The 25198-nt window shown below is 40.3% G+C and overlaps 1 protein-coding gene across 5 annotated transcripts in view; it reads right to left on the reverse strand.

Annotated features, from left to right (window-relative positions):
* Positions 1–25198, reverse strand: part of SSBP3 (single stranded DNA binding protein 3) — a 286231-nt gene that overhangs the window by 73098 nt on the left and 187935 nt on the right. For all 5 annotated transcript variants that reach the window (XR_011558585.1, XM_070745952.1, XM_070745950.1 and 2 more), the window contains exon 5: positions 5592–5681. Coding sequence is in view for 4 of the 5 variants with exons in the window: in XM_070745952.1 (XP_070602053.1) it covers positions 5592–5681 (90 nt within the window). In the remaining variant the exon portion in view is untranslated. The remainder of the gene's footprint in view (positions 1–5591; positions 5682–25198) is intronic.

Below are 25198 nucleotides of genomic sequence, written 5' to 3' on the forward strand. Positions count from 1 at the left end.
CTCAAACAAGCATCACTCCCCTACTGCTGATTTTGGAACACTGGGCAAATCAGCCTCTTATGCACTCTGGGTTTGACTGACAGGTATGAGCACCAATGTAGCAGTTGTTGATTTTTTTTTTAAAAGAGTTTTCACTGTTTTGTGATTTTTTTGGGGGGGGGCTTGGAAACTGATTAAGACAGCAACAGGCCATTTGCCATCAATCTTACAGACTGGCTTGACCCTGACAAAGACACTCTGAGCTGAGCTTTTCCCTTGCCTTTATCTTCAGTCAGGAGAAACCCATCACGTTGGAGTCTTGAGGATTTTTCTTCTGCATGGCACTGAGCATGCTATAACAGGACAGGTGATCAAGTGTGCCAAGATTGCATCAAAATGGCATACAGTGGTACCTCTACTTAAGAACTTAATTCGTTCCGCGACCAGGTTTTTAAGTAGAAAAGTTTGTAAGTAGAAGCATTTTTTCCCATAGGAATCAATGTAAAAGCAAATAATAAGTGCAAACCCATTAGGAAAGAAATAAAAGCTTGGAATATGGGTGGGAGAAGGAGGAGGAAGAAAAGGAGGAGGACAGTCGCTGCCCAGAGCGAAGGGAGCATTTCTCTTCTCTGGGTGCTGGCAGAGGTTTATTCTCTCTCCAAGTGCCCAGAAAAAGGGAAATGCTTTGTTTGCTCTGGACTGCCAAAACCTCCTTAAGCGTCACCGAAAGGCTCCTCTGGAAGCCCAGAAAAGCCAGAGATGGCCGGGATTAAAGGGGGAATGGCAGGAAACTGGCCAGGCCTTTGTGCCGCTCTCAAATTTCCTGGGAAATTTTTCCGGGTTCGGGTTCTTAAGTAGAAAATGGTTCTTAAGAAGAGGCAAAAAAATCTTGAACACCCAGTTCTTATCTAGAAAAGTTCTTAAGTAGAGGCTTCTTAAGTAGAGGTACCACTGTATTTTGGCGGCTCCTCCCCATCGATCTTTCAAAAAGCCTTTAAGACCTGGCTTTTCCAGCAGGCCTGGAATTAGATTGACTGCTGTGTGTGTGTGGTTCTTTTAAAGTTATTATTTATCGTTATTACTGTTTTTATTATGTATTTGTGATTGTATTTTAATATTATTGCATTTACCACATTTGTCAGTCGCTCTGAGTCCGCTTTGGAACGAGCAGCATATAAATACAATAAATAAATATTTTTTTAAAAGGCAGAAATATCAGCTTGTGCTTCATTCCATCTTGCTGATATGATTATAGTTCAAAAGTCATTGTCAGCATTTATAGAACTACGCACATTTGTGTCTCTGCTCAAGTATACAAGGTTGACTCAAGGTTGACTTCCGAGGTCGGTAAAATGAGCACCCAGATTGTTTGGGGCAATATCTTTGTAAACCACTTAGAGAGGGCTGTAAAAGCACCATGAAGGAGTATAGAAACATAGAAGATTGACGGCAGAAAAAGACCTCATGATCCATCTAGTCTGCCCTTATACTATTTCCTGTATTTTATCTTAGGATGGATATATGTTTATCCCAGACATGTTTAAATTTAGTTACTGTGGATTTACCAACCACGTCTGCTGGAATATTGTTCCAAGCATCTACTACTCTTTCAATAAAATAATATTTTCTCCCATTGCTTCTGATCTTTCCCCCAACTAACCTCAGATTGTGCCCCCTTCTTCTTGTGTTCACTTTACTATTGAAAACACTTCCCCCCTGAACCTTATTTAACCCTTTAACATATTTAAATGTTTCGATCATGTCCCCCTCTTTCCCTCCTGTCCTCCAGACTATACAGATTGAGTTCATTAAGTCTTTCCTGATAAGCTTTATGCTTAAGACCTTCCACCATTTGTGTAGCCCATCTTTGGACCTGTTCAATTTTATCAATGTCTTTTTGTAGGTGAGGTCCCCAGAACTGAACACAGTATTCCAAATGTGGTCTCACCAGCGCTCTATACAGCGGGATTGCAATCTCGCTCTTCCCGCTTGCTATACCTCTAGCTATGCAGTATACAAGTCTAAATGCTATTGCTATTGCTCTGATAACAAACTCCCATTCCTTAAATGTTTCTCTTCCGCTCAGTTTCTCGTCCAGTGGTTGGCTAGAAATCCCCAAGAAAATGAATGGTGGAAAAAAGTCTCCTATCAGGATTTCCATAAGCGCTGTGTTCCTACCTCCGTGAACATCCAGGCACAGAGGAGCTCATCTTCCTGACTGACCTCATTTTTTGAAGGTAAATAGCACATGCTGTCAAGGAGAAGGACAAATCCTATAGAGCACACGATCCAGCGATCAGTAGAAGACCTACATTGTGCAAGCTGAAAGTATACTTTCAATGGCACATACCTCCATGCGCTCTCCTTAAATTTTCCGTTCTATCAAATGGCATCTATTTATATACGTACCACATATACTGTGGCTGAAACGTATCACAGAGTTAGGTAAATTACAGCCTGTGATTAAATTGTAGTGCAGTGTTAAATGTCCAGGGTTTTTAGCCCATGGATACTTGCTGATATACAAACTTCAAAATGGAGGTGATGGAAGTGAAATGGGAAGGTGGCTATTTTTATAAAACCTCTGCACTTGGTTTTATGCACTCAATCACAACCTTCGTATTAAGCAGTGGTTCTCACCCTGGGGGTTGAATGACCGTTTCACAGGGGTCACCTAAGATCACGGGAAAAGATCATTTTCTCATGGTGTTAGGAATTAAAGTTTCTATTCTGACGCCTTGGAACATAAGTTTACAACCCGACCAATCAGATATTTACAGTGGGGCGTGTCCCTCTGACCTTCCTTCCAATCAGCTTAAAGCTCTGCTGGGAGAATTGGCACTAGACTTATGGTTGGGGGTCACCACAACATGAGAAACTGTATTAAGGGGTCGCGGCATTAGAAAAGTTAAGAACCACTAATTATAAAGCCTAAGATATGTAGTTTGCGAGTCTGCGGAGAGGGGTGGCATACAAATCCAATTAATAATAATAATAATAATAATAATAATAATAATAATAATAATAATAAAAAGTTTGGAACGTCTAAGAACATAAGAGAGGTCCAAAAGAATTAATTCAAGAACTCAAGTTTATTCATTTATTAATCAGATTTGTATGCCGCCCCTCTCTGTAGACTCAATGAAGACTCCGTAGATGCAATGAAACTGAACAGATGAGATTCAAAACAGAAAAAAGGAAGAGTTGCTTTACAACGCAAACCTTATGGAACTCCCTTCCCTTAAGATTAGGTGGGCACATGTGCTATGTGCTATGAGGTGCTCACTAGATCTTTAAAACGAGCACTGTCACTAGACTAAACTGAAATGTAAAAAGATAGAAATTATCCCAGTTCAGTTGCTGTTTAAATTGCAGTACACAAGCTGTTAAGTGGATTACTTGAAAGCGGTAATATCTGGGATCTCCTGGACTGAAATACCCCTCATCCTTCACTATTGACTACTCTATGATGAATGGGTGTTAAGAGTTCAGCAGTATCAGGAACAGCATATGTTAGCCGTCCAACTGGCTCACAAACATATGCCACTTCTGAAATACTCATTAGGAAAAGGGCAAACGCTTTCATTTATTTCCACCAATTTTAAAGAATCACTCTGGCCTTAATTTGGTATTCTAAAAATCAATAGATTTCATTTCATCGCATGTAAAACTTTCCTAAAAAATACGTATTTCCCTAAAGCAACAAAGCCAAAAGACATATCTACAGCCCCATCCTAAGATGTCCACCGAATTTTACAATTCCAAAGTAGGCCTCGCAACATGGATCAAACTATTATTTGAGATTTCGTCCTACATAAATCCAGAACTTAAAAAAGAATGTAAAATTAAACTTTCAGTTTCCATCAACGTTAATCATTCGCTGTATGTGATGGAGACCTGGCTTGACAATTCTTCTAATATAAAAATAGTTACTAGAGTTTTACCCGCCTTGTGATATTTTTTACTACCTGTTATTAAAATGACAACCGTTCTAACAGTTATGATTTTAAATTAGGGATTCTGTGTTTACTGATGACGGAGATGATACTAGCCCTGTTCAAACAGCCATTCCCATCTCTTAGTTGTGTGCATAATATAGATAGACCTTGATTAACGAACCATAATTGAGCCTAAAATTGTTGTTGCTAAGCAAGACATTTGTTAAGTGAGTTTTGTTCTATTTTGTGACTTTCCTTTACACGTTTGTTAAGTGAAGCAAATACGTGCCAGTTGCCAAGTATCCAGATTTTGATCATGTAATTTAATTCAATTTAATATAATTTAATTTATTCAACTTTTATGCTGTAGAACTCGGGGCAGTTTATAACAATAAAAACAATACCAAAGTACAGTAATAAAAAATAAGTCGAACAACAACAATAAATAAAACTCCATGACCCTAACAACCCATTATAAACCCCGAAACCAATCTAACAAACATACATACTAAACAAACATAATTCGGGCATGTCTGATATTCAACTTCACGGTCCCCAGGCTGGTTGACAAAGCCAGGTTTTAACAGCTTTTCGAAAAGCCAGTAGAGGGGGGTGGGGAGTTGGTCCCAAAGAGCCGGGGCGGCAACAGAAAAGGCCCTTCCCTGTGGTCCCGCCAACCTGCATTGTTTAGTCGACGGGACTTGGAGGAGACCAATTCTGTGCGATATAATAGGCCTCTGGGAGGTATGTGGCAGGAGACGGTCCCGTAAATAGTCAGGTAATCATGGGCATGGCTGCAACTGTTGTAAGTGTGAAAAATGTCCATAAATTACTTTTCAGATCTCCTGATTTCAAAACCTATTGCATCATCATTGCCGTCGCCATTATTATTTCAAAATCTACTGCTTTATTCTTCTCCTTCAAGAACTGAAGTTCAAGAACATTGGTTCTAGTAGTTCCAAAAGCAGATATTCATGTTAACTGTTGAAAACCCTCTGAGTGTGCCTATACAAATAACAGGCAACTAGTGGTAACATGCAAATTAACGGCAACTCTCCAACACAGGCCAACTGATCCTTTTGCTGCACCCAAGAGGGAAAAATGTTTTTAAATTTATTTTAAAAAATATGTTAAAAATAGTATTTGTTTTAAAACAGCTTTGGCCATCCTTGTTTTTGTTGTTTTCATCTTGGTTTTCCCCATGGATCTAATAAACAAGAATTCCATGCATGTAAAAGCAAACTTTATTATGAGAAAAAAAAAGTTGGAGAGAAAGAAGAATAAGTTCAATCCCTCCATGTAATACTGGATTTTATTTCTCTCCAGTTGCCAAAATTCTGCAGTTATGGCCTACTCTGGATGAAAGTTTAAGAAGGCTTTGCCTGAAGAATTCACCGGCAGCAGTTGGAAAACAACCAAGTGGTTAACCAGAAGGGAAAAATAAGAATCCATATCCTGGATGTTCTGTATTACACACAGCCCTGCCATGATCAACATGCGTCTCATTCATTCCAAAGTAGCTCTGTAATGCGTGCAACTAAAATGAAAACAAAAACTAATATTGCTTTCCAGACAAGCAGGCTCTATCACATGTAAACACAGCTGATGATGAAGAAAACAAACAAAACAACCCACAGAAAAAGGTACCAATGAATCAGGAGAATTAACCCTTACCTGAAAGAAACCGGGAGGAATTGGTCCTCCTGGCATTCCGTCATTTGGAGGAATGTTTCCAAGTACTGGACTTGGGGCGGCAGCTGCACTCTGGAAACAAAAGAAAAGAAACAAATATATAAAGATATACATATACTTGGAGAGCCATGGTTTGAGAGCAGTATAAAGCAGTGTTTCCCAACCGTGGCAACTTGAAGATGTCTGGACTTCAACTCCCAGAATTCCTCAGCCAGCTGTGGAATTCTGGGAGTTGAAGTCCAAATATCTTCAAGTTGCCAAGGTTGGGAAACACTGGTATAAAGGACATGGGTACAGAACTCCTCAACTGTGGCGGCCCCGACTCTCTGGAACCAACTCCCCCAGAGATTAGAACTGCCCCCACCCTCCTTGCCTTTCGTAAACTCCTCAAAACCCACCTTTGCCGTCAGGCATGGGGGAACTGAGCTATCTCCCCCGGGCCTATACAGTTTATGTATGGTATGTTTGTACGTATGTCTGCTTAATAACGGGGTTTTTAAAATATTTAAAATTGTAAATTATTAGATTTGTTATGAACTGTTTTATTCTGTTGTGAGCCACCCCGAGTCTACGGAGTGCGGCGGCACACAAATCTAATAAATAAATAAATAAATAAACTTAAAACCATCCGTTTAGTGGCCAAAGTCACAGTGGCACTGAAAAACATGGGTCATATGCCAGTTGCTGAATTTTGATCGCATGACCCACAGGGATGCTGCCCCGTAAAATGAACATAAGCAGGGGTGGGCTCCAGCCAGAACGCTAAATTGGGCTCACCGCGGCGGCTCATGAGTGCTTGCGGGGCTAGCGCGATTTTGCTTCTGGAGATAGCAAAATGGCACACGGAATGGCTAAAATCGCACACGGAGGCGGAGGTGCGCCCGTATTTCGGCATGCGCAGAAGCAAAAAAAAACATTGCCAAAACACAGGCGCACCTGTGGCTCTGTGCGCGATTTTGCTATCTCCAAAGGTGCAGAAGCAAAATCACACTGGCCCCGCAAGAACTTAGGAGCCGCAGCGGCGAGCCCAATTTAGCGTTCCGGCTAGCAGCCCACCCCTGCTTATGTTCATTTAAGGGGCAACATCCCTTTGGGTCATGTGATCAAAATTCAGCAACTGGCATGTGACCCAGGATCATGTGAACCCCTTTCACAACCTGGGGAAGGCCAGGTACACTTAACTACCATGTTATTAACTTAACAATTGCAGTGATTCACTTAGCAAGAAAGGTCGTAAAATCAGGGGAAATTCTCTTAACAACTTTCTTGCTTAGCAATGGAAATTTTGGGGTCAATTGTTGTCGTAAGTCGAGGACTACCTTGTACATATTTCATGTGTCCACCATAATGTACCAGTTACCAACCCTATTATTACCAAGTCTACCCAAAGAGGATGATGATAATAACAATAACAATAACAATAACAACAACAACAACAATAATAATAATAATAATAATAATATGCTGCCCAACTCCCGAAGGACTCTGGATGGCTTACAACAACAACAAAAAATCCAACAGCATTTAACATCAATTTAAAAGTAGTTAAAAACCCTAATAAAAACCATACATATCATTCAATATCTCTCCTGGCCGAATGAACGTATTGTAAAATTGTGCCATTAAAATAAACAAAACATCAATGGCTGTCCTTCTGAATGAGGTGGTAACCGAGAGCTTGGTTCAGTTCTCATTCTTATAGATCTGTCACCAAACCGTCAGAACTAATTAATGAAGTTTCTAAAACTAAGCATTTCTTTGGGTGGAATTCTGAATATACTCATGGACAAAGAGAATGGCAAATCCATATCTTTCAGTGTAGAGATCTAACAGGGACCATGGTTAAAAACACTCTAGACCAGTGGTTCTTAACCTTTCTAATGCCACGACCCCTTAATACAATTCCTCATGTTGTGGTGACTCTCAACCATAGGTCTATTCTCCCAACAGAGCTTTAAGCTGATTGGCAGGAAGGTCAGAGGGACACCCCCACTGTAAATGCTTGATTGGTCAGATTGTAAAAATATGTTCCAAGGCACTAGAATAGAAGCTTTGGTTTCTAACACCACAGGAAATTTGTCTTTTCACCTGGTCTTAGGCAACCCCTGTGAAACGGTCAATTGACCCCTCCAAGGGATCCTGACCCCCAGGTTGAGAACCACTGCTCTAGAGCAAGATTTCCTAACCTTGGCAAACTTTAAGATGCATGGACTTCCACTCCCAGAATTCCCTAGGAAGCCAAGGAATTGTGGGAGTTTAAGTTCACGCATCTTAAAGTTGCTGAGGCTGGGAGAAGCTGCTTCAGAGCATCTTCTACATCAGTGTTTCCCAACCTTGGCAACTTAAAGATATTTGGACTTCAACTCCCAGAATTCCCCAGCCAGCGAATGCTGGCTGGGGAATTCTGGGAGTTGAAGTCCAGGTATCTTCAAGTTGCCAAGGTTGGGAAACACTGCTCTACATTTACACTGATAGTACAGCCGTTCATCTATACTAGTTCAGGGATAATGAAGTTTCAGACATACCTTTCTAATGAGACTTTTTTTTTAAATGGCCACTTTATAATTTAAGAGACGGCTACCAACATCGCTTTCAGTTAAAGACAAAAGTGACTAAGATCTTTCCTTCAACTGAGGACTGTACCACCACAATCTAGAACATAATCTAAAAGACAGAAGTGCTAAATATTTAACCTGCCATGTTTAAAGAGCAAAATGATCGTACTTAATATTTAAAGCCAAGCCAAGGAAATAAAAAGAGGTGTGCGTAAAAAACCTTTCTACCTATTTCCTCTCTCTGCTCTTCCCTTCTGTCAAAAGCACAGAGCAGCTTTTAGCTGCTGCTGCTGTAAGAAAAGTTGCGAGGTAGGTACAAAGCCTTTAGTCTATGTCCTCATTTGATCTCTGGCAGTATTTTCTGTGGCTTATGTAGGATTTGCAGGAAAAGTTTACTGATTAACTGGCCCTGATATAATGTGTTCATCTGAACTGGAAAGAGAAAGGGTAAAGGTACTTTGCTAGGTAAACCAGACAGTCAATAAGCTAAGCAAGAACAAGCGGACAAACAACAGCTTTTTCCTTGTCCCTGGTAATTTCCCAATTTTCAGCACAGAGGACACAGTCTCTGGTCGAGCATTATGGAAAAGGGTGGAGTGTCTCTAAATGTCATTCTGATGTCAGTTAGCAGTCAGTGTATGTGTGTGTGTATGTATGTATGTATGTATGCATGCATGCATGTATGTATGTATGCATGTATGTATGTGTGTATTATTATTATTATATTATTATTATTATTATTATTATTATTATTATTATTATTATTATTATTATTATTATTATTTCAATACAACACAGCAGACGAGATCACTATGCTGGGTTTCGTATTTCATCACCAGTCGGGCGCTTCCCAAGCACCTAGGACTGCATGATGTAGCGGCGAATTATGTTTGCCGATCCCAGTAAAGCGGCCTTTTGCAATTGACAGGTGGAGATTTTGTCAATTCCGATGGTTTTGAAGTGTCTGCTGAGATCCTTTGGCACTGCACCCAGCGTGCCAAGTACCACTAGGACCACTTTCACTGGCTTATGCCAGAGTCGTTGCAGCTCGATTTTTAGATCTTTGTATTTCACTAATTTCTCTAGCTGCTTCTCCTCAATTCTGCTGTCCCCTGGGACTGCGATGTCGATGATCCATACTTTCTTTTTCTCCACAATCAGGATGTCTGGTGTGTTATGCTTCAGAATTCGGTCAGTCTGAAGTCGGAATTATTATTATTATTATCATCATTATCATTATTATCATTATCATTATTATTATTATTATTATTAATTAGATTTGTATGCTGCCCTTCTCCGAAGACTCGGGTCCCCAAGCACAAAGCCGAAGACAACAGCCTGAAGATGACAAGTGGGACTTCGTCAAAATGTTGCCAGGAATCTATCAATCTTACACGGGAAAAGACACGAATATGCCAAGACCTACATACCTTTAGCCATGAAAATATATGAAAACATATCTATATCTATATCTATACTGCTCAACAAAATAAAGGGAACACTCAAATAACATATCCTGGATCTGAATGAATGAAATATTCTCATTGAATACTTTGTTCTGTACAAAGTTGAATGTGCTGACAACAGCATGTGAAATTGATTGTCAATCAGTGTTGCTTCCTAAGTGGACAGTTTGATTTCACAGAAGTTTGATTTACTTGGAATTATATTGTGTTGTTTAAGTGTTCCCTTTATTTTTTGGGTCAGTGTATATCTTTATCTATATCCATCCATCCATCCATCCATCCATCTATCTACAGTATCTAGCTATCTACACACATACTTTTAAGTGATCTCACAGCACATCTGGAAGATGAAGCGGTCCATGAGCTAAGGATACCCATTTGTATACTGTAATGCTAAGTGATAAACACACATACATATGCATATGGAATACATCAATAGGCTTTGTCCAAATCAACCCAAACATTTTTAATAATCCATCTTGGGTTGCGTGAACTGATATAGATATTCTATTACCAGCATATTCCTGCTTAGCAAAATGATTGCTATTGATTCTTTCCATCTTCTATTGTTTCAGGGGTTAAGGGAATTGAGGGCCAATTTGGTATAGTGGTTTATGGCATCAGGTTAGAAACTGGGAGATCATGAGTTCCAGTCCTGCCTTTCGCACAAAGACAGCTGGTAACCTAGGGCCAGTCACATCCACTAAGCCCTTGGAAGCATGCAATGGCAAACCATTTCTAAAACCTTGCCAAGAAAATGGCAGGGACGAGCCCAGACATTCAGTGAGAGTCCCTTGATGACAAAACAACACACACTCATGCTAAGCAAGATAAAACACAAATTGAGGCCGAAAGGGATGGTGTCATCACTTTAATAATGGCTACATTAAAGCACCAGGCAAAAAAAAAAATTCCCATAAACATCAACTGTCCATTCTTCTCAAATCATCAGTCTTTCACCTATGAGAACCACATAGAGATTTATAAAATTATAATTTGAAAAAATGAGTTTTATTATAAATGTAGATTTCTTTATTGCTGAATATAGAGTTTAATGTCTCTGCTAGTTTCCCTTCTAAGAAACTAAGTCATATAAATAGCTAGCTGGAGGAAAACAAAAAGTAGATAAGCCATGGGTGATGAAATATTGTTTGTCAGACCTGAAAAGTAAGCTGGGTTCTGGTAATTTTTCAGTCACTCTGATGTGGCTTTGCATTATGGTTCCCAGCTTTGATACTACTGTGTATTTTTTAATGAAAACATTATTCTAATTGCTCAATTTTTATGATTTATTTTGCCAACAGTAAATTCTTTTTTTTAAATCTGTAAAGTATTTATTTATTTATTTGATTTATATGCTGCCCCTCTCCGAAGACTCGGGGCGGCTAACAGCAATCATAAAACAGCGTACAATAATAATCCAATACTAAAAACGATTAAAAACCCCTTAATATAAAAAACCAAACATACATACAAACAAACAAACAAACATACTATGCATAAAATTGTAAAGGCCTAGGGGGAAAGGGAATCTTAATTCCCCCATGCCTGGTGGCAGAGGTGGGTTTTAAGTAGCTTACGAAAGGCAAGGAGGGTGGGGGCAATTCTAATTTCTGGGGGGAGTTGGTTCCAGAGGGCCGGGGCCACCACAGAGAAGGCTCTTCCCCTGGGTCCCGCCAAGCGGCATTGTTTAGTTGACGGGACCCGGAGAAGACCCACTCTGTGGGACCTAACTGGTCGCTGGGATTCGTGCAGCAGAAGGCGGTCCCTGAGATAATCTGGTCCGGTGCCATGAAGGGCTTTATAGGTCATAACCAACACTTTGAATTGTGACCGGAAACTGATCGGCAACCAATGCAGACTGCGGAGTGTTGGTGTAACATGGGTATATTTGGGAAAGCCCATGATTGCTCTCGCAGCTGCATTCTGCACGATCTGAAGTTTCCGAACACTTTTCAAAGGTAGCCCCATGTAGAGAGCGTTACAGTAGTCGAGCCTCGAGGTGATGAGGGCATGAGTGACTGTGAGCAGTGACTCCCGGTCCAAATAGGGTCACAACTGGGGCACCAGGCGAACCTGGGCGAACGCCCCCCTCATCACAGCTTAAAGATGGTTCTCTAATGTGAGCTGTGGATCGAGGAGGACGCCCAAGTTGCGAACCCTTTCTGAGGGGGTCAATGATTCTCCCCCCAGGGTAATGGACGGACAGATGGAATTGTCCTTGGGAGGCAAGACCCACAGCCACTCCGTCTTGTCTGTAAATGTCTAAGTAAAATGTCTACAAGCCCAAGATAGGGATAGATGGAATATCTATACAAAACTCCCACATGGAAAAACAAGAAAAAATATTGCATTAGAGATTTATATTTTTCAAAAGGGATTGCTTTTAAACATTTTAGTCAAAAATTAACAAAGGAAAACTTGTCTATTCTGAATGCAATCAAGGATGAGCAAACAAAGGCTTAATGAAATAAATGATTTAGTTATGACTAATGTTTGAAAGATTGCAAAACTGCAACCAGAATCATGTCAAGGATTGCGTCTCCACTGATCACAGACAACAGTCTTATCAATACTACATTTAATTTAATCACCAGTCTGCTGACTTGACATGTTAAAAAAAAATCACTCTTGAAAAATGTGAGTAGCCGAATGATTTGTTTTATACAGTAATCTGAATATAGGAAATCTCTCAGGTTGTAATGATTTTCTTTTGTTTTGCTTTATAGCCTTGTGTTTAAGAGCTGGCCTAAGAGTAGCCACTGCGAAGTACAAGAAACGGCAACAAGGAATCAGCAGGCCAATGCAATAGGCGATAAAATGCTCCATCACTTCCTCGTTCTGCATTTAGGAATGAAGTCAGCAAGCTAACTAGCAAAGAAATAATGCAAAGGGCTAGCTTTGTTAATCCTTTTGCAGCAAAACCAACGAAGTATCTTGCAACAATCCAATCATTACTGTATATTGTTTAAGCTTTGGTAGATCACAATCCTCTTCATCAGATTCATGAAATATGTTTCTGAGAAAGACTTCTCTTAGCTTCCATGCCTCAGTAAATCATGAAATCTTTTCTGCGGGTTAGCAATTTGTGTCAGCTTATTTATAAAGCAGGAATGAACGTAACTTCCAATGTAGTCACGTTAAATGTATTGAAAGCCAACATTTAAGTTCTGCTGGATCATTATTTGTATTATTATTATTATTATTATTATTATTATTATTATTATTATTATTATTATTATTATTATTATTAATTAGATTTGTATGCCGCCCCTCTCCAAAGACTCATATCACAGGAGTATCCTATAACACAGGAGAATATGCACAGGAAGAGGTCCCAATGAAAGAATTACATTGACTCAAGGTTGAGTCAGCCTTCCATCCTTCCAAGGTGGGCAAAATGAGGATCCAGATTGTTGTGGGCAAAATGCTGACTCTGTAAAACCACTTAGAAAGGGATGTACAGTGTTCCCTCAATTTTTGTGGGGAATACGTTCCAAGACCACCCGCGAAAGTCGAATTTCCGCGAAGTAGAGATGTGGAAGTAAATACACCATTTTTGGCTATGGACAGTATCACAAGCCTTCCCTTAACACTTTAAACCTCTATATTACCATTTCCCATTCCCTTAACAACCATTTACTCAACATTATTATTGGTACTCACCATTGAATAAGAACACTTAGTGATCCTGATATTTATAAACATAATTCTTTATTAACAATAATTATTGTTTCTGTCATTTATTTGCAAAAATTATTAGTTTGGCGATGACATATGACGTCATCGGGCGGGAAAAACCGTGGTATAGAAAAAACCCCGCGAAGTATTTTTTAATTAATATTTTTTGAAAAACCGTGGTATAGGCTATTCGCGAAGTTCGAACCCGCGAAAATCGAGGGAACACTATATAGCACTGTTGCTATTTCTACTAAGGGGCTACAGCTTGTTAACTGTAAGTCTCAATTACAACGGACCCATGAAAAATACGTATTATCAGATATATTTCCTCTTCAACAAAATTGCTATATCTTAATGCTGTGACTCCAGAAAGGTTCAATATGATGATGCAAGGTATTTTCATTCCCTTTAGTTATAAATTATAGTGTAGCATTTTTAAAAGCAAAAACAAACGGCAAACAGCTATCAACAATTATTGATATATCAACTAACATTAGCAACAGCATCTTAAAACGCACACATTTAACAAGGTCTTCCAACCAAAATAATAAAAACCACTTTCCAGTTTCAAATCTAACAAAATATTGCCAGGTTGCAATGAACCAGAAATCCCAGTCTGCACATCAAAGACATGTTAGCTGTTTAACGTTTTGAACAAAGATGTCTGATATTGAAAAAAGCTCATTGGGACAATCATTTCTTTATGGATTCCAAAGAAGTATGAATAGGTATCTTATATGCAATCTCTTGTTTCCACATTGTAAGCACGTCTGTCTCAGTTTCAAACAACTCCATAGTTGAAATCACCATATTTGGGGGGGAGGGGGGGGAGGGGGGAATCATCTGCGATTACCATTAGGATATAGAAAAGATAGGGGACATCTTCCAATGGGGGGGGGGGGGGTGACATTCTAAACATTCATTAAATTTGATCATATATATTATCAGCAAAAATATGTTGTGTGTGTGTATCTCTATATCTATCTATCTATCTAGAAGGAAAAGGGGGGACATGATCGAAACATTTAAATATATTAAAGGGTTAAATAAGGTCCAGGACGGAAGTGTTTTTAATAGGAAAGTGAACACAAGAACAAAGGGACACAATCTGAGGTTAGTTGGGGGAAAGATCAAAAGCAACATGAGAAAATATTATTTTACTGAAAGAGTAGTAGATCCTTGGAACAAACTTCCAGCAGACGTGGTAGATAAATCCACAGTAACTGAATTTAAACACGCCTGGGATAAACATATATCCATCCTAAGATAAAATACAGAAAATAGTATCAGGGCAGACTAGATGGACCATGAGGTCTTTTTCTGCTGTCAGACTTCTATGTTTCTATGTTTCTATGTTTCTATGTTTCTATGTTTCTATGTTTCTATGTTTCTATGTTTCTATCTATCTATCTATCTATCTATCTATCTATCTATCTATCTATCTATCTATCTATCCATCCATCCATCCATCCATCCACCCACCCACCCACCCACCCACCCACCCACCCACCCACCCACCCACCCACCCATCAATCTAACATATTTTTGCTCATAATGAAAATGAAGGGATACTAGTATAGATCTATTTCAAGCTATTTAGTTCTCATCAGCTAGCCATACCCTTATTGCAGGGATGGGCAGGAGCACACACCATCACCGCCACCCGTGCACATGAGATTCGGCTTCTCCGCATGTGCAGCAGCTGAATCTCACCGCCCCAGGCAGCAGCAACAGCGCCCCTCGCTAGGTGGGCCCAGAGAGCGTGGTGCTCATCCAGCAGGTGTGGGGTGCCTCTGTCGCTGCTGCCAATGGAGCCGTCCAGTGGCCATGGGGCTGGGTCCTGCGAGGCGAAGCAGTGGTGGCGCTCAGTCTCGGCAGGGAGCTGCCAGCAGGAAGAAATCCTCCAGGAAGGAGAGCAGCTTGTCTGGGAGACTCTGCCAAGTCGGCAACGGGTGAGCATCATCTCCCCAACGAGCTGCTCTCCTTCCAGGAGGATTTGTTCCCACTGGTGGCTCCTGGCCAGGACTGACCGCCGCTACCACTGCTGCTGTGCCTCACAGGACCCAGCCACCCCCACGGTGGGCCCAGAGAATGCGGCGCTTGTCCCATGCCCCAACGGGAGCGTTACAGTAGGGCTACGAATGGCTGCCCTTTACTGCCTCACCGGGATTTGAACCTGGGCAGTCTGCCTCTAAGGCAGTAGCTTTTAACCTTTAAGCCACAGGTTCCCCTCCTCTCTGTCAAATAGAATTGCACTCATTAAATGCCAACTGATGTTAACGTACTCCTTTAAAAAAAGGATCTAGGATCTTATGTTGTATAAATCGCATGATTATTCCCCATTAAAGGTAGTTGTCAAACACATACAGTTCGTTTAGTAACTGTTTGCATAGTACAATGGCACTGGATAAAATGACTGGTGGCCATTTTTCATACTTATGACTGTTGCAGATCCCCCATGATCATGTGATCAAAATTCATAATTCATAAACTCCTATTTATGACAGTTGCAGTGTCCCAGGGTCATAGGATCCCCTTTTGTGACCTTCCGCCAAGCAAAGTCAATGGGGATGCCAGATTCTTTTAAGAATCGTGTTACTAACTTTAACAACTGCAATGATTCACTTAACAAAACTCACTTAACAGTCTCGCTTAACAACAGAAATTGCGAGTTCAATTGTGGTCATAAGTCAAGGACTACCTGTGCTCAGTTTTTAATCTATCCTTACTTTTTAACTGCAATTAGCAAAGCAAAGCTGAAGCCAACAACGTTTACTTAAAAAGCTGTGGCTAAATTCTTTTTCTAAGCCGGATAATTAATAATAATAATTTATTAGATTTGTATGATGCAGCACAAGAGAAGCAAAGTGTTTGTCACACAACCATTTCACAGCAGAAATGAGAGGACAAGAATGAATGTTTTAATACTTGCGGAATAGACTTCAGAAAGGGTTCTTGGGTTACAAATAGAACAGCCCTAATCAACATATAAAATACTAAAGGAGTTCAACAAACAGGTCCTTTCCTTTTTAGTTCTTTTTCAAGGGAGTTCCCCTAAAAAGGGAGGATATGATGGTCAAAGAAAAAAAATCATATTCTTCCCCCACCTTCTTCAGTTTCCTTGTAGTTTCCCCAGTTATTTGCAGCCACTTCAAAAATCTCCAGCGAGGTTAACACTCTGGAAAATGTTTGCAAAGGAAGTGGAAAAAAGGTGCTAGTGTCCCTATTGATCCCAATAAATAATCTTCTCCCAAATCAACCCAATATAAGATGTCATCAGATTTTGCCCCAAAATTGAAGACTTAAAATTAAACTCTTAAAAACTCTTATTTGCTTTTCCAAACTTGAGTCAATTCAATTCAATTTATTAGATTTGTATGCCGCCCCTCTCCGAAGACTTGGGGTGGCTCACAACAGTAATAAAACAATATTATAGCGAAACAAATCTAATATTAAAAGAAGCATATAAAACCCTATCATATTAAAAAGCAAACAGCACATACATACCCAAACATAAATATAAAAAATATTAAAAAGCCTGGGGGAAAAGGTGTCTCAACTCCCCCATGCCTGGCAGTATAGATGGGTCTTGAGTAATTTACAGAAGACAAGAAGGATGGGGGCAGTTCTAATCTCTGGGGGGGAGTTGATTTCAGAGGGCCGGGGCCGCCACAGAGAAGGCTCTTTCCCTGGGGCCCGCCATCCAGATTATGACTGATATAATCCCCTTATAGTTATGAAACGGGGCTGGAAATATTAAGATCCAAAACTTCTGAAGATCACAAAATTAGGAAAGCCTGGGATGTGTTTTGGAGGATTCTTTGTTCCCTACCTTCTTAATAGGTACAATTAAAGCTTGAGCATTTTCCCCCTCCTACCAGTTTGGGGGTGGGGGGATGGAAGAAGAGAATGTTTTTTCTTTGGGTTTTTAAAGCATCATCATAAATTCTTGTCTACTTTGGAATAGTAACAAATGGCAAAGAATATAGTGTTATATGACAAGCACAAAAGAGGGAATGAAGATCAAGCACGGAAAGGATCTTATATACTGAAATAGAGGATGTGAAAAGTAGGTGCAACTCTACATGAAATTATTGACATCAACCCATCCTCTTCTCAGATATCTGAGCCAGTACGTTTTTAAAGAAAATGAAGGTATTGAATCAAAGTTATACACAACTATGAAAAATAAATTCATAAGCCACTTCTATCTCTACAGAGTAGAGTGCATAAGCTTTCAGTGTACATAGAAACAACAAAGTAACATAAGACACCAATATGAGAAGATAGTGGAAAAGAGGATTATGCATCATCAAATTGAAAACTAGGGGAAAATATAATTTTTTTCTTTTATTTCCATCTTAAAAACATTTTTTTAAGAAAACTAGACCATGAAAATATTACAACTTCTCTTTTAAGTAATCCTAATAATTCACTACTACTTCTAGTAATGAGCGTATATACAGAATCTAAGCTCTAAATTGCAGTGCACCCAATTATATTTATTAAACCAAACGCTCTGTATCCCATAATGTGCGGCTCCTCCAAAGACAGGAGGCACTGCAATAAAGCTGCCAGCCAACATTTTCATTTTTTTCAGGAGATTTCCTGCATTCTCTAAGCTCTCTCTGGTGAGCTTCCCAGAGTTACACAGATCCCTAGAACAGCTTACAATAATGTAATTCAGATAGTCTACTATTTCACAACCCATCTAACTACCAAAGTGGAACAAAACCACTCACACTATATTTAGCAATGCTAGTTATATATTCGAACTTTCATCAGCACCGATTTCAAAGAATACAGGGTAGGTTTGTTTTTTTAAAAAAGCTGAATGTACAAGCTATGTTCTCTTTATCCATAATGGGATAAAACTCACCATGGATATGCAGTCAAGCCATGGCAAAGGAAATGCAAGATATCATGGTCCCTTTTGTGGTGTGTGCAACCTCTCAGTTTGGACACATCACAGACGCAACGAGACATCTGTTACATTCCCTGGCTGGCCTGGAGTGCCCTTCACAGTTGCCAGTTGGAATGCCGGGTACTATGCAAAGCTCTTCTGGCCCAGGCATACTTCCCATCAAATCATGGAGTTATTTTTTCTCCCCCCCCCTAAGATATGCACATGTCAATTTGACATACGCATTGTGACACTTGGCTGGAAGTTAATAATTAAAGTATCCACCGTGCCCTGAACAGAATGCAAGGGAAGAATTGTTATCTACCAGACTTGATGAATTATTTAGGAGCCTGCCGTGTGGCATTGTCTCTCCCTGTAACAACCTTCCTTGGGTTTCATCCTCCCCATAGTAGCTCATCTGTGAGAGAAAGGACATCGCTGGTGAGTTCAGGGAACTTTCTACAATTCAGGTGCAAACTATTGTTATCTTAAGTAATAAGACCGGTCAGGTCCCACAGAGTCGACCTTCTCCAGGTCCCGTCAACTAGACAATGTCGTTTAGCGGGGCTTAGGGGAAGAGCCTTCTCTGTGAGGGCCCCGGCCCTCTGTGATCATCTCCCTCCAGAGATTTGTGCCCCCACCACCCTCCTCGCCTTCCATAAAGCCTTAAAGACCGACCTATCTGTGCCACCAGGCTTGGGGCCATTAGACCCCAGCCCCTGGCCGACGAATGATATATATGTTGTTGAATGGGAATGATTGATTTTTAATGTAATGGAGATTTTAGATTAGATTAGTGGGTTTTATAATAAATCCAATCAATCAATCAATCAATCAATCACTCAATACATACATACATACATACATACATACATACATACATACATACATACATACATACAACGGATTGCAGCATTACTGGCTAGCTGTAAGGTGTTTCTTACAATGTAAAATTTCAACTTGCTTTTTGTTACTCCTTGGACTTCTATCAGGTAGGGTTTCTCCCCAGAATGGACCAACAATGGGTCAATCCCACGTGCAGTGACATCATTAGTCGTTGCCTAGTCCAGGGGTAGGCAAAGTTGGCTCTTCTATGACATGTGGACTTCAACTCCCAGAATTCCTGAGCTAGCATGACTGGGTCAGGAATTCTGGGAGTTGAAGTCCACAAGTCATAGAAGAGTCAACTTTGCCTACCCCTGACCTAGTCACTTCCCGTCTTAACTATTGCAACATGCTCTAAATGGGGTTGCCCTTGAAAAGCATCCATTTCCAGGTGGTACAAAATGCAATGGCCCGCATGGCTTTGTGCAGACCCCAGTGTGCACATCTATTACCTGTCCTGCGGGAGCTGCATTGGTTGCCGATTTGCTTCCGGGGGCAATTCAAAGTGCTGGTTGTTACCTTTAAAGCCCTTCATGGCTTCGGACCAGATTATCTGAGAGACCATCTCTTGATGGTCACATCTACCTGACCCATCAGAGAGGGGAGAAAGAAAATGTTGTGGGTCCCATCCCCGAGGGAGATACATCTGTTGGAATCTAAAAAAGAGCCTTCTTTGTGGTGGTCCCCTCAGTCACCAATAGATTAAAGTCACCGTGGACGAATAGGCGGCAATATAAATGCAACCAACCAACAAATAGATTAGTCTTTCCTTGCTCTTTAGAAATAGAAAAGTACTCAATGATTTTCTCTCTACTATCTGAGTATATCTCTATACTATATGAGTATATTTCTCATATTACTTAACATAATAACTTTGAATGGTCACAAAATGAACCGTCGTTAAGTCAAGGACGGCCTGTTTTCGCAGAACATCTAACACGGTTGTCTACAAAATTAACTACATGAACTGTGATGAACTTCCTTGCTATAAAGTTACACAGTGTACATAGGTGGTATACAATTGCAATTCATTTGTCTACGACCAAGGAGACAGCACGACTACACAGAAAAGCTATTTTATACTATTCATATGGTGCGTTCTACATCTCACTGTTTTTGTTTCTAAAAGCAAAAGTTCATTTTAAAAAAAACCCACTACACACTATTAATGAAGATGCTCGGAACAAAATTAGAGTTTCCCCAAAAAACACTGGGGGCTTTAAAGCAGAGTTGGGGGAAATCGGTGGCTCTTCAAATGTTGCGGAAATAGACACTTAACAACCCCAGTTAGCATAGTAACAGGAAAGGCTGCTGGGGCCACTGGCTTCCTCCTTACTCTTACCCTTGAGAAACTAAATCTCTGCGTAGGCTCACACAACATGGTAAGATAAATAGCAGCCTTGAAAACTATTGATGATAAATGGAAGGGAAGGGACTCTGCAGCTTTGATTATGGACTCCCTCCTTATCAGTGGCGGATTCCAATTATTATTATTATTTATTAGACTTGTATGCCGCCTCCCTCCGAAACCTCGGGGCAGCTCACAACAATATTACCACCACTACCAGTATGCTGTGTGTGCAGCTTCTGTTACTTTGCATGTGTGCGTGCGACCCAGTGTGTTTTTGCTTCCGCGTATGCGCAGGAAGCAAAATCTTAAGAGGGGATGCTTGCAAGAGATTTTGGCATTTTTTTTGTTCCGCGCATGTGCAGAAGCAAAAGATCGCCAAAATCTCATGTGCATGCATGTCCCCTCATGAGATTTTGCTTCCTGCGCATGCGCAGAAGCAAAAACACACTGGGATGTACATGCGTGCACACAAGATAGCTGAAGCTGGACGCGCAGCACAGTGATTGCTATGGGTGCACCGTCCTTTACCGTACTGGTAGCAACCTGCTACTACTCCTTATGTTCCAGAAATATGGTATGGTGGTACCTCTAGTTACGAACTTAATTCATTCCGTGACTAGGTTCTTAAGTAGAAAGGTTTGTAACAAGAAGCAATTTTTCACACAGGAATCAATGTAAAAGCAAATAATGTGTGCGATTGGGGAAGCCACAGGGAGGGTGGAGGCCCTGTTTCATCCCAGGAAATTCCTAGAGAGGCCCCACAGAGGCTTCTCCCTACCTTTTCTGGCCCTGTTTCCTCCCAGGAGATTCCTAGAGATGGCCTACAAAGGCTTCTTCCTTCCTTGTCTGGCCCTGATTCCTCCCAGGAGATTCCTAGAGAGGCCCCATAGAGGCTTCTCCCTACCTTTTCTGGCCCTGTTTCCTCCCAAGGAGATTCCTAGAGAGGCCCCACAGAGGCTTCTCCCTACCTTTTCTGGCCCTGTTTCCTCCCAGGAGATTCCTAGAGAGGTCCCAAGGAGGCTTCTCCCTACCTTTTCTGGCCCTGTTTCCTCCCAGGAGATTCCTAGAGAGGTCCCAAGGAGGCTTCTCCCGGTCTTTTCCAGTTACAGTTTCAGAGGCTCGGGTTTGTAAGTAGAAAATGGTTCATGAGAAGAGGCAAAAAATTTTTGAACACCCAGTTCTTATCTAGAAAAGTTCGTAAGTAGAGGCGTTCTTAAGCAGAAGTACCACTGTATATCTAAAATTTCAGTTAGGGCGTGCTCATACACACATTAAAGGCTAATGGAGTAGAATTATGAATGTGTTATATAGTAACACTTCCATAATTCTACAACGCCTTTAGGTACACTTTAATGCATCAGTGCATTATTAGCAACATCTTCAAAACTCATTTGTGTTGCTCACAGGTCAAACTAATACCAAAATGGCCAAAGCAAGCCCAATAAATAGTTGCATTGTTAATTAATGTGGTACCCTAAAACCTGAACAGTGACTGCAATCGGCACACCTGGTGGAGTTACTATACTTGTGGGAAATGTTATTAGCCTGGAATACAGCTCAGCATCTGCAAGTGTGGGAAGCCTCACAGATTTCTGTAGAATAGGAAACTAGATTTAGACTGTTATAACTTTTGCTCCGATTGCAAAATCTGCCATTGAATGGTTCCTGATACTCACTGATGATATTTTTAAAATCTAACTGGCATGGAAGACGATGAAAACCTGGATGGATGAGTTCAGCCTCCAAACGGAGACATGCAGTCAACACACCGGCTTGGTATACTCCAGCAGATGCCGTCTAAGCCTTTAAATCGCACACTAATTGTGCTAATTGAGCTAACAGTCGCTGTTTCATCTCCCAGCTCTGAGTCAACCAGCATCTTCTGGTACCGCTATAGAGATCCAAGCTGTTGGCTTTAGTGGTATTTTGTCAGCCATTAAATGATTCATCAGAGTCATTACTTGATTTATTACTGCTGCCTGCAAGTATTGCTTTGCAAATAAAGAATGATGTAGATCACAATGCAGAAGGACCTGATGCTTAAACTATCTATATAAGTTCAGCACTAAGGAGATAGAAAGAGCACTAAAAAAGAAGATAGGAAGAACAAAAGAAAAAGTTCTTTGTTAGCAAAAACCTCAGAAGAGAAGGATTTAGGGGTAGTGATTTCTGACAGTCTCAAAATGGGTGAGCAGTGTGGTCGGGCGGTAGGAAAAGCAAGTAGGATGCTTGGCTGCATAGCTTGAGGTATAACAAGCAGGAAGAGGGAGATTGTGATCCCACTATATAGAGCAGTGGTGAGACCACATTTGGAACACTGTGTTCAGTTCTGGAGACCTCACCTACAAAAAGATATTGACAAAATTGAACGGGTCCAAAGATGGGCTACAAAAATGGTGGAAGGTCTTAAGCATAAAACGTATCAGGAAAGACTTAATGAACTCAATCTGTATAGTCTGGAGGACAGAAGGAGAAGGGGGGACATGATTGAAACTTTTAAATATGTCAAAGAGTTAAATAAGGTTCATGAGGGAAGTGTTTTTAATAGGAAAGTGAACACAAGAACAAGGGGACACAATCTGAAGTTAGTTGGGGAAAGATCAAAAGCAACATGAGAAAATATTATTTTACTGAAAGAGTAGTAGATGCTTGGAACAATCTTCCAGCAGATGTGGTTGGTAAATCCACAGTAACTGAATTTAAACATGCCTGGGATAAACATAGATCCATCCTAAGATAAAATATAAAAAATAGTATAAGGGCAGACTAGATGGATCATGAGGTCTTTTTCTGCCATCAGTCTTCTATGTTTCTAAAAAGTCAAAGGGAAAAAAGGTGAGTTGATATATTCATTTCCCCCCCTATATAAAAACATTGATTATTAGAAATTGCTGTAGTATTCAACTTTAAGGCAGGCATCCTCAACTTAGTCTGTGGCATGCCAGAAACTGGGCTGCGCAAACAACTGATGCCCAGTGACGGTATGTAAGCTGCACAACCCGGTCCGCAGAAAAACCTCTCTACACAGAACAAGGTCCCTGGTCCCTAAAAGGTTGGGTGCCACTGCTCCAGGGCACAGGGAAGGCATCCCCGAGCAAACCTCATAGTCAACAAAACCCAGCTAATGCTCATTTTTATCTCGGAGGAAATTCCAAAATTGGAAACAAAATATTTTTAAAAACTGCAGCAACAGCTGAAAACAGCTTGGTGTGGGCGGAAAGCACAACCAGGTTTCAAGAAACTTGTATTCCAAGAAATGATTTGGTTTTAAGTGATGCTTTTCCAGCTAATTTGTCACTAAGACTGCAGATAGTTGTTCCTTGCAACCAGATAATTAGACTCATCTAATGAAGAGAACGTTGCCTCTTCCTTCCAGATTTGACAAAAGCAACTCTTTATTTATGTCTATTTATAACATGTATACGGCCAACGAATACAAGTCAGCAAGAGACACAGAACCATTACACAAAAACATGACACATTTAAAATTACGAAATGGCAACCAGATTAAAATATACCACAACTCAACCACTGGGACTCAGCTCATCCAAACTCAAAGGCCCAAGTTTCTGAAGGCCTTCAGGTCAGGACCAACTGTGAAAGGGAGCTGATTCCACAAAGCAGATGACATAGTCTCAGCGGGGGTGGTGGAAACCTGATAGAAATCAGATCTTTTTGGTGGGGGAAAAAATGGACTGTCTATAGCTGGACTCTTTCAGTCAGAAATCTCTAATGCTGCTGTCAATCTCCTGCTGACTAGGGCAATGAACTACAGTATATAGTTCATATATTCCTGGGCTAGCATTAATAGATGCACAATTCAGACATACAGACTCCCTACTTTTATATTCACAGAGGAAACAGACTTTTATTAAGATCAGACACGTATCACTTGTTCAATTCACATACAGTGCTTCAGTGTAAGCTATTTATCCTACTTCAGAGTCCATATTTGCCAAGGATGGAGGGGGATCCGCTAAGAATATATCAGCTTGGAACAGTAAATGTGCTTTAAAAATCTCACTAATTCTTGACATAAGTAGATTCAGAGGTTACTACTGAGTTAATGGCAGGGCTATCATTCAAACCAGAAACTTCTCAATTTATATATTTTACTCTTTTAAACTTGTAAACTAGACAGCTGGAATTAATGGTCAAATTTTAACTATAATTTAAAAACAATAAATTTTTAAAAAAGAATTTCAAAACCTTATCCTGGACCAAGCATTGCCTGTTTAATTATGACATTCACATGTAGTGTAATTGTACTGTAATACTGTAAACACACATTATGGGAAGGAGCAAATTTTTCAACATTAAACTTATTTTAAGGTACCGTAGTTTAAGGTATACTAGCATAATTGGAAAATGTTTTTGGAAACTTCTGTCTGGCACTGCAACATGCAAGGTCAAGTTCTGGTAAGTTTGAATCTTGACCGAAGCCATATTATGACTGCTCTATTCCTCATAATGCAGTAGAAGAAGATATCTCTAGGCAAAGGTGGAGTAGATGGTGCTCTAACAAGGTTTTGAAGGTTGCTTCACTCACTTCAAACTCCCTCAAAGAATCCCTACAAAACAATATATTAAAAAAGAGTGCCGCTGAAAAGTTATTTAGCTGTTTCCAAAGTTTAGTAGACTTCCTACAATTTTTATTTATGGGTTTATAGACTGAAGGACTACTTCATTCACCTGGCTTTCTAGGATAACTTGGCTTACCCAAGTTATGTTATCTGTCCCATCAATTA

Source organism: Erythrolamprus reginae, chromosome 3 (genome assembly GCF_031021105.1).
Source record: "Erythrolamprus reginae isolate rEryReg1 chromosome 3, rEryReg1.hap1, whole genome shotgun sequence".
In the NCBI taxonomy this organism is placed as follows: domain Eukaryota; kingdom Metazoa; phylum Chordata; class Lepidosauria; order Squamata; family Dipsadidae; genus Erythrolamprus; species Erythrolamprus reginae.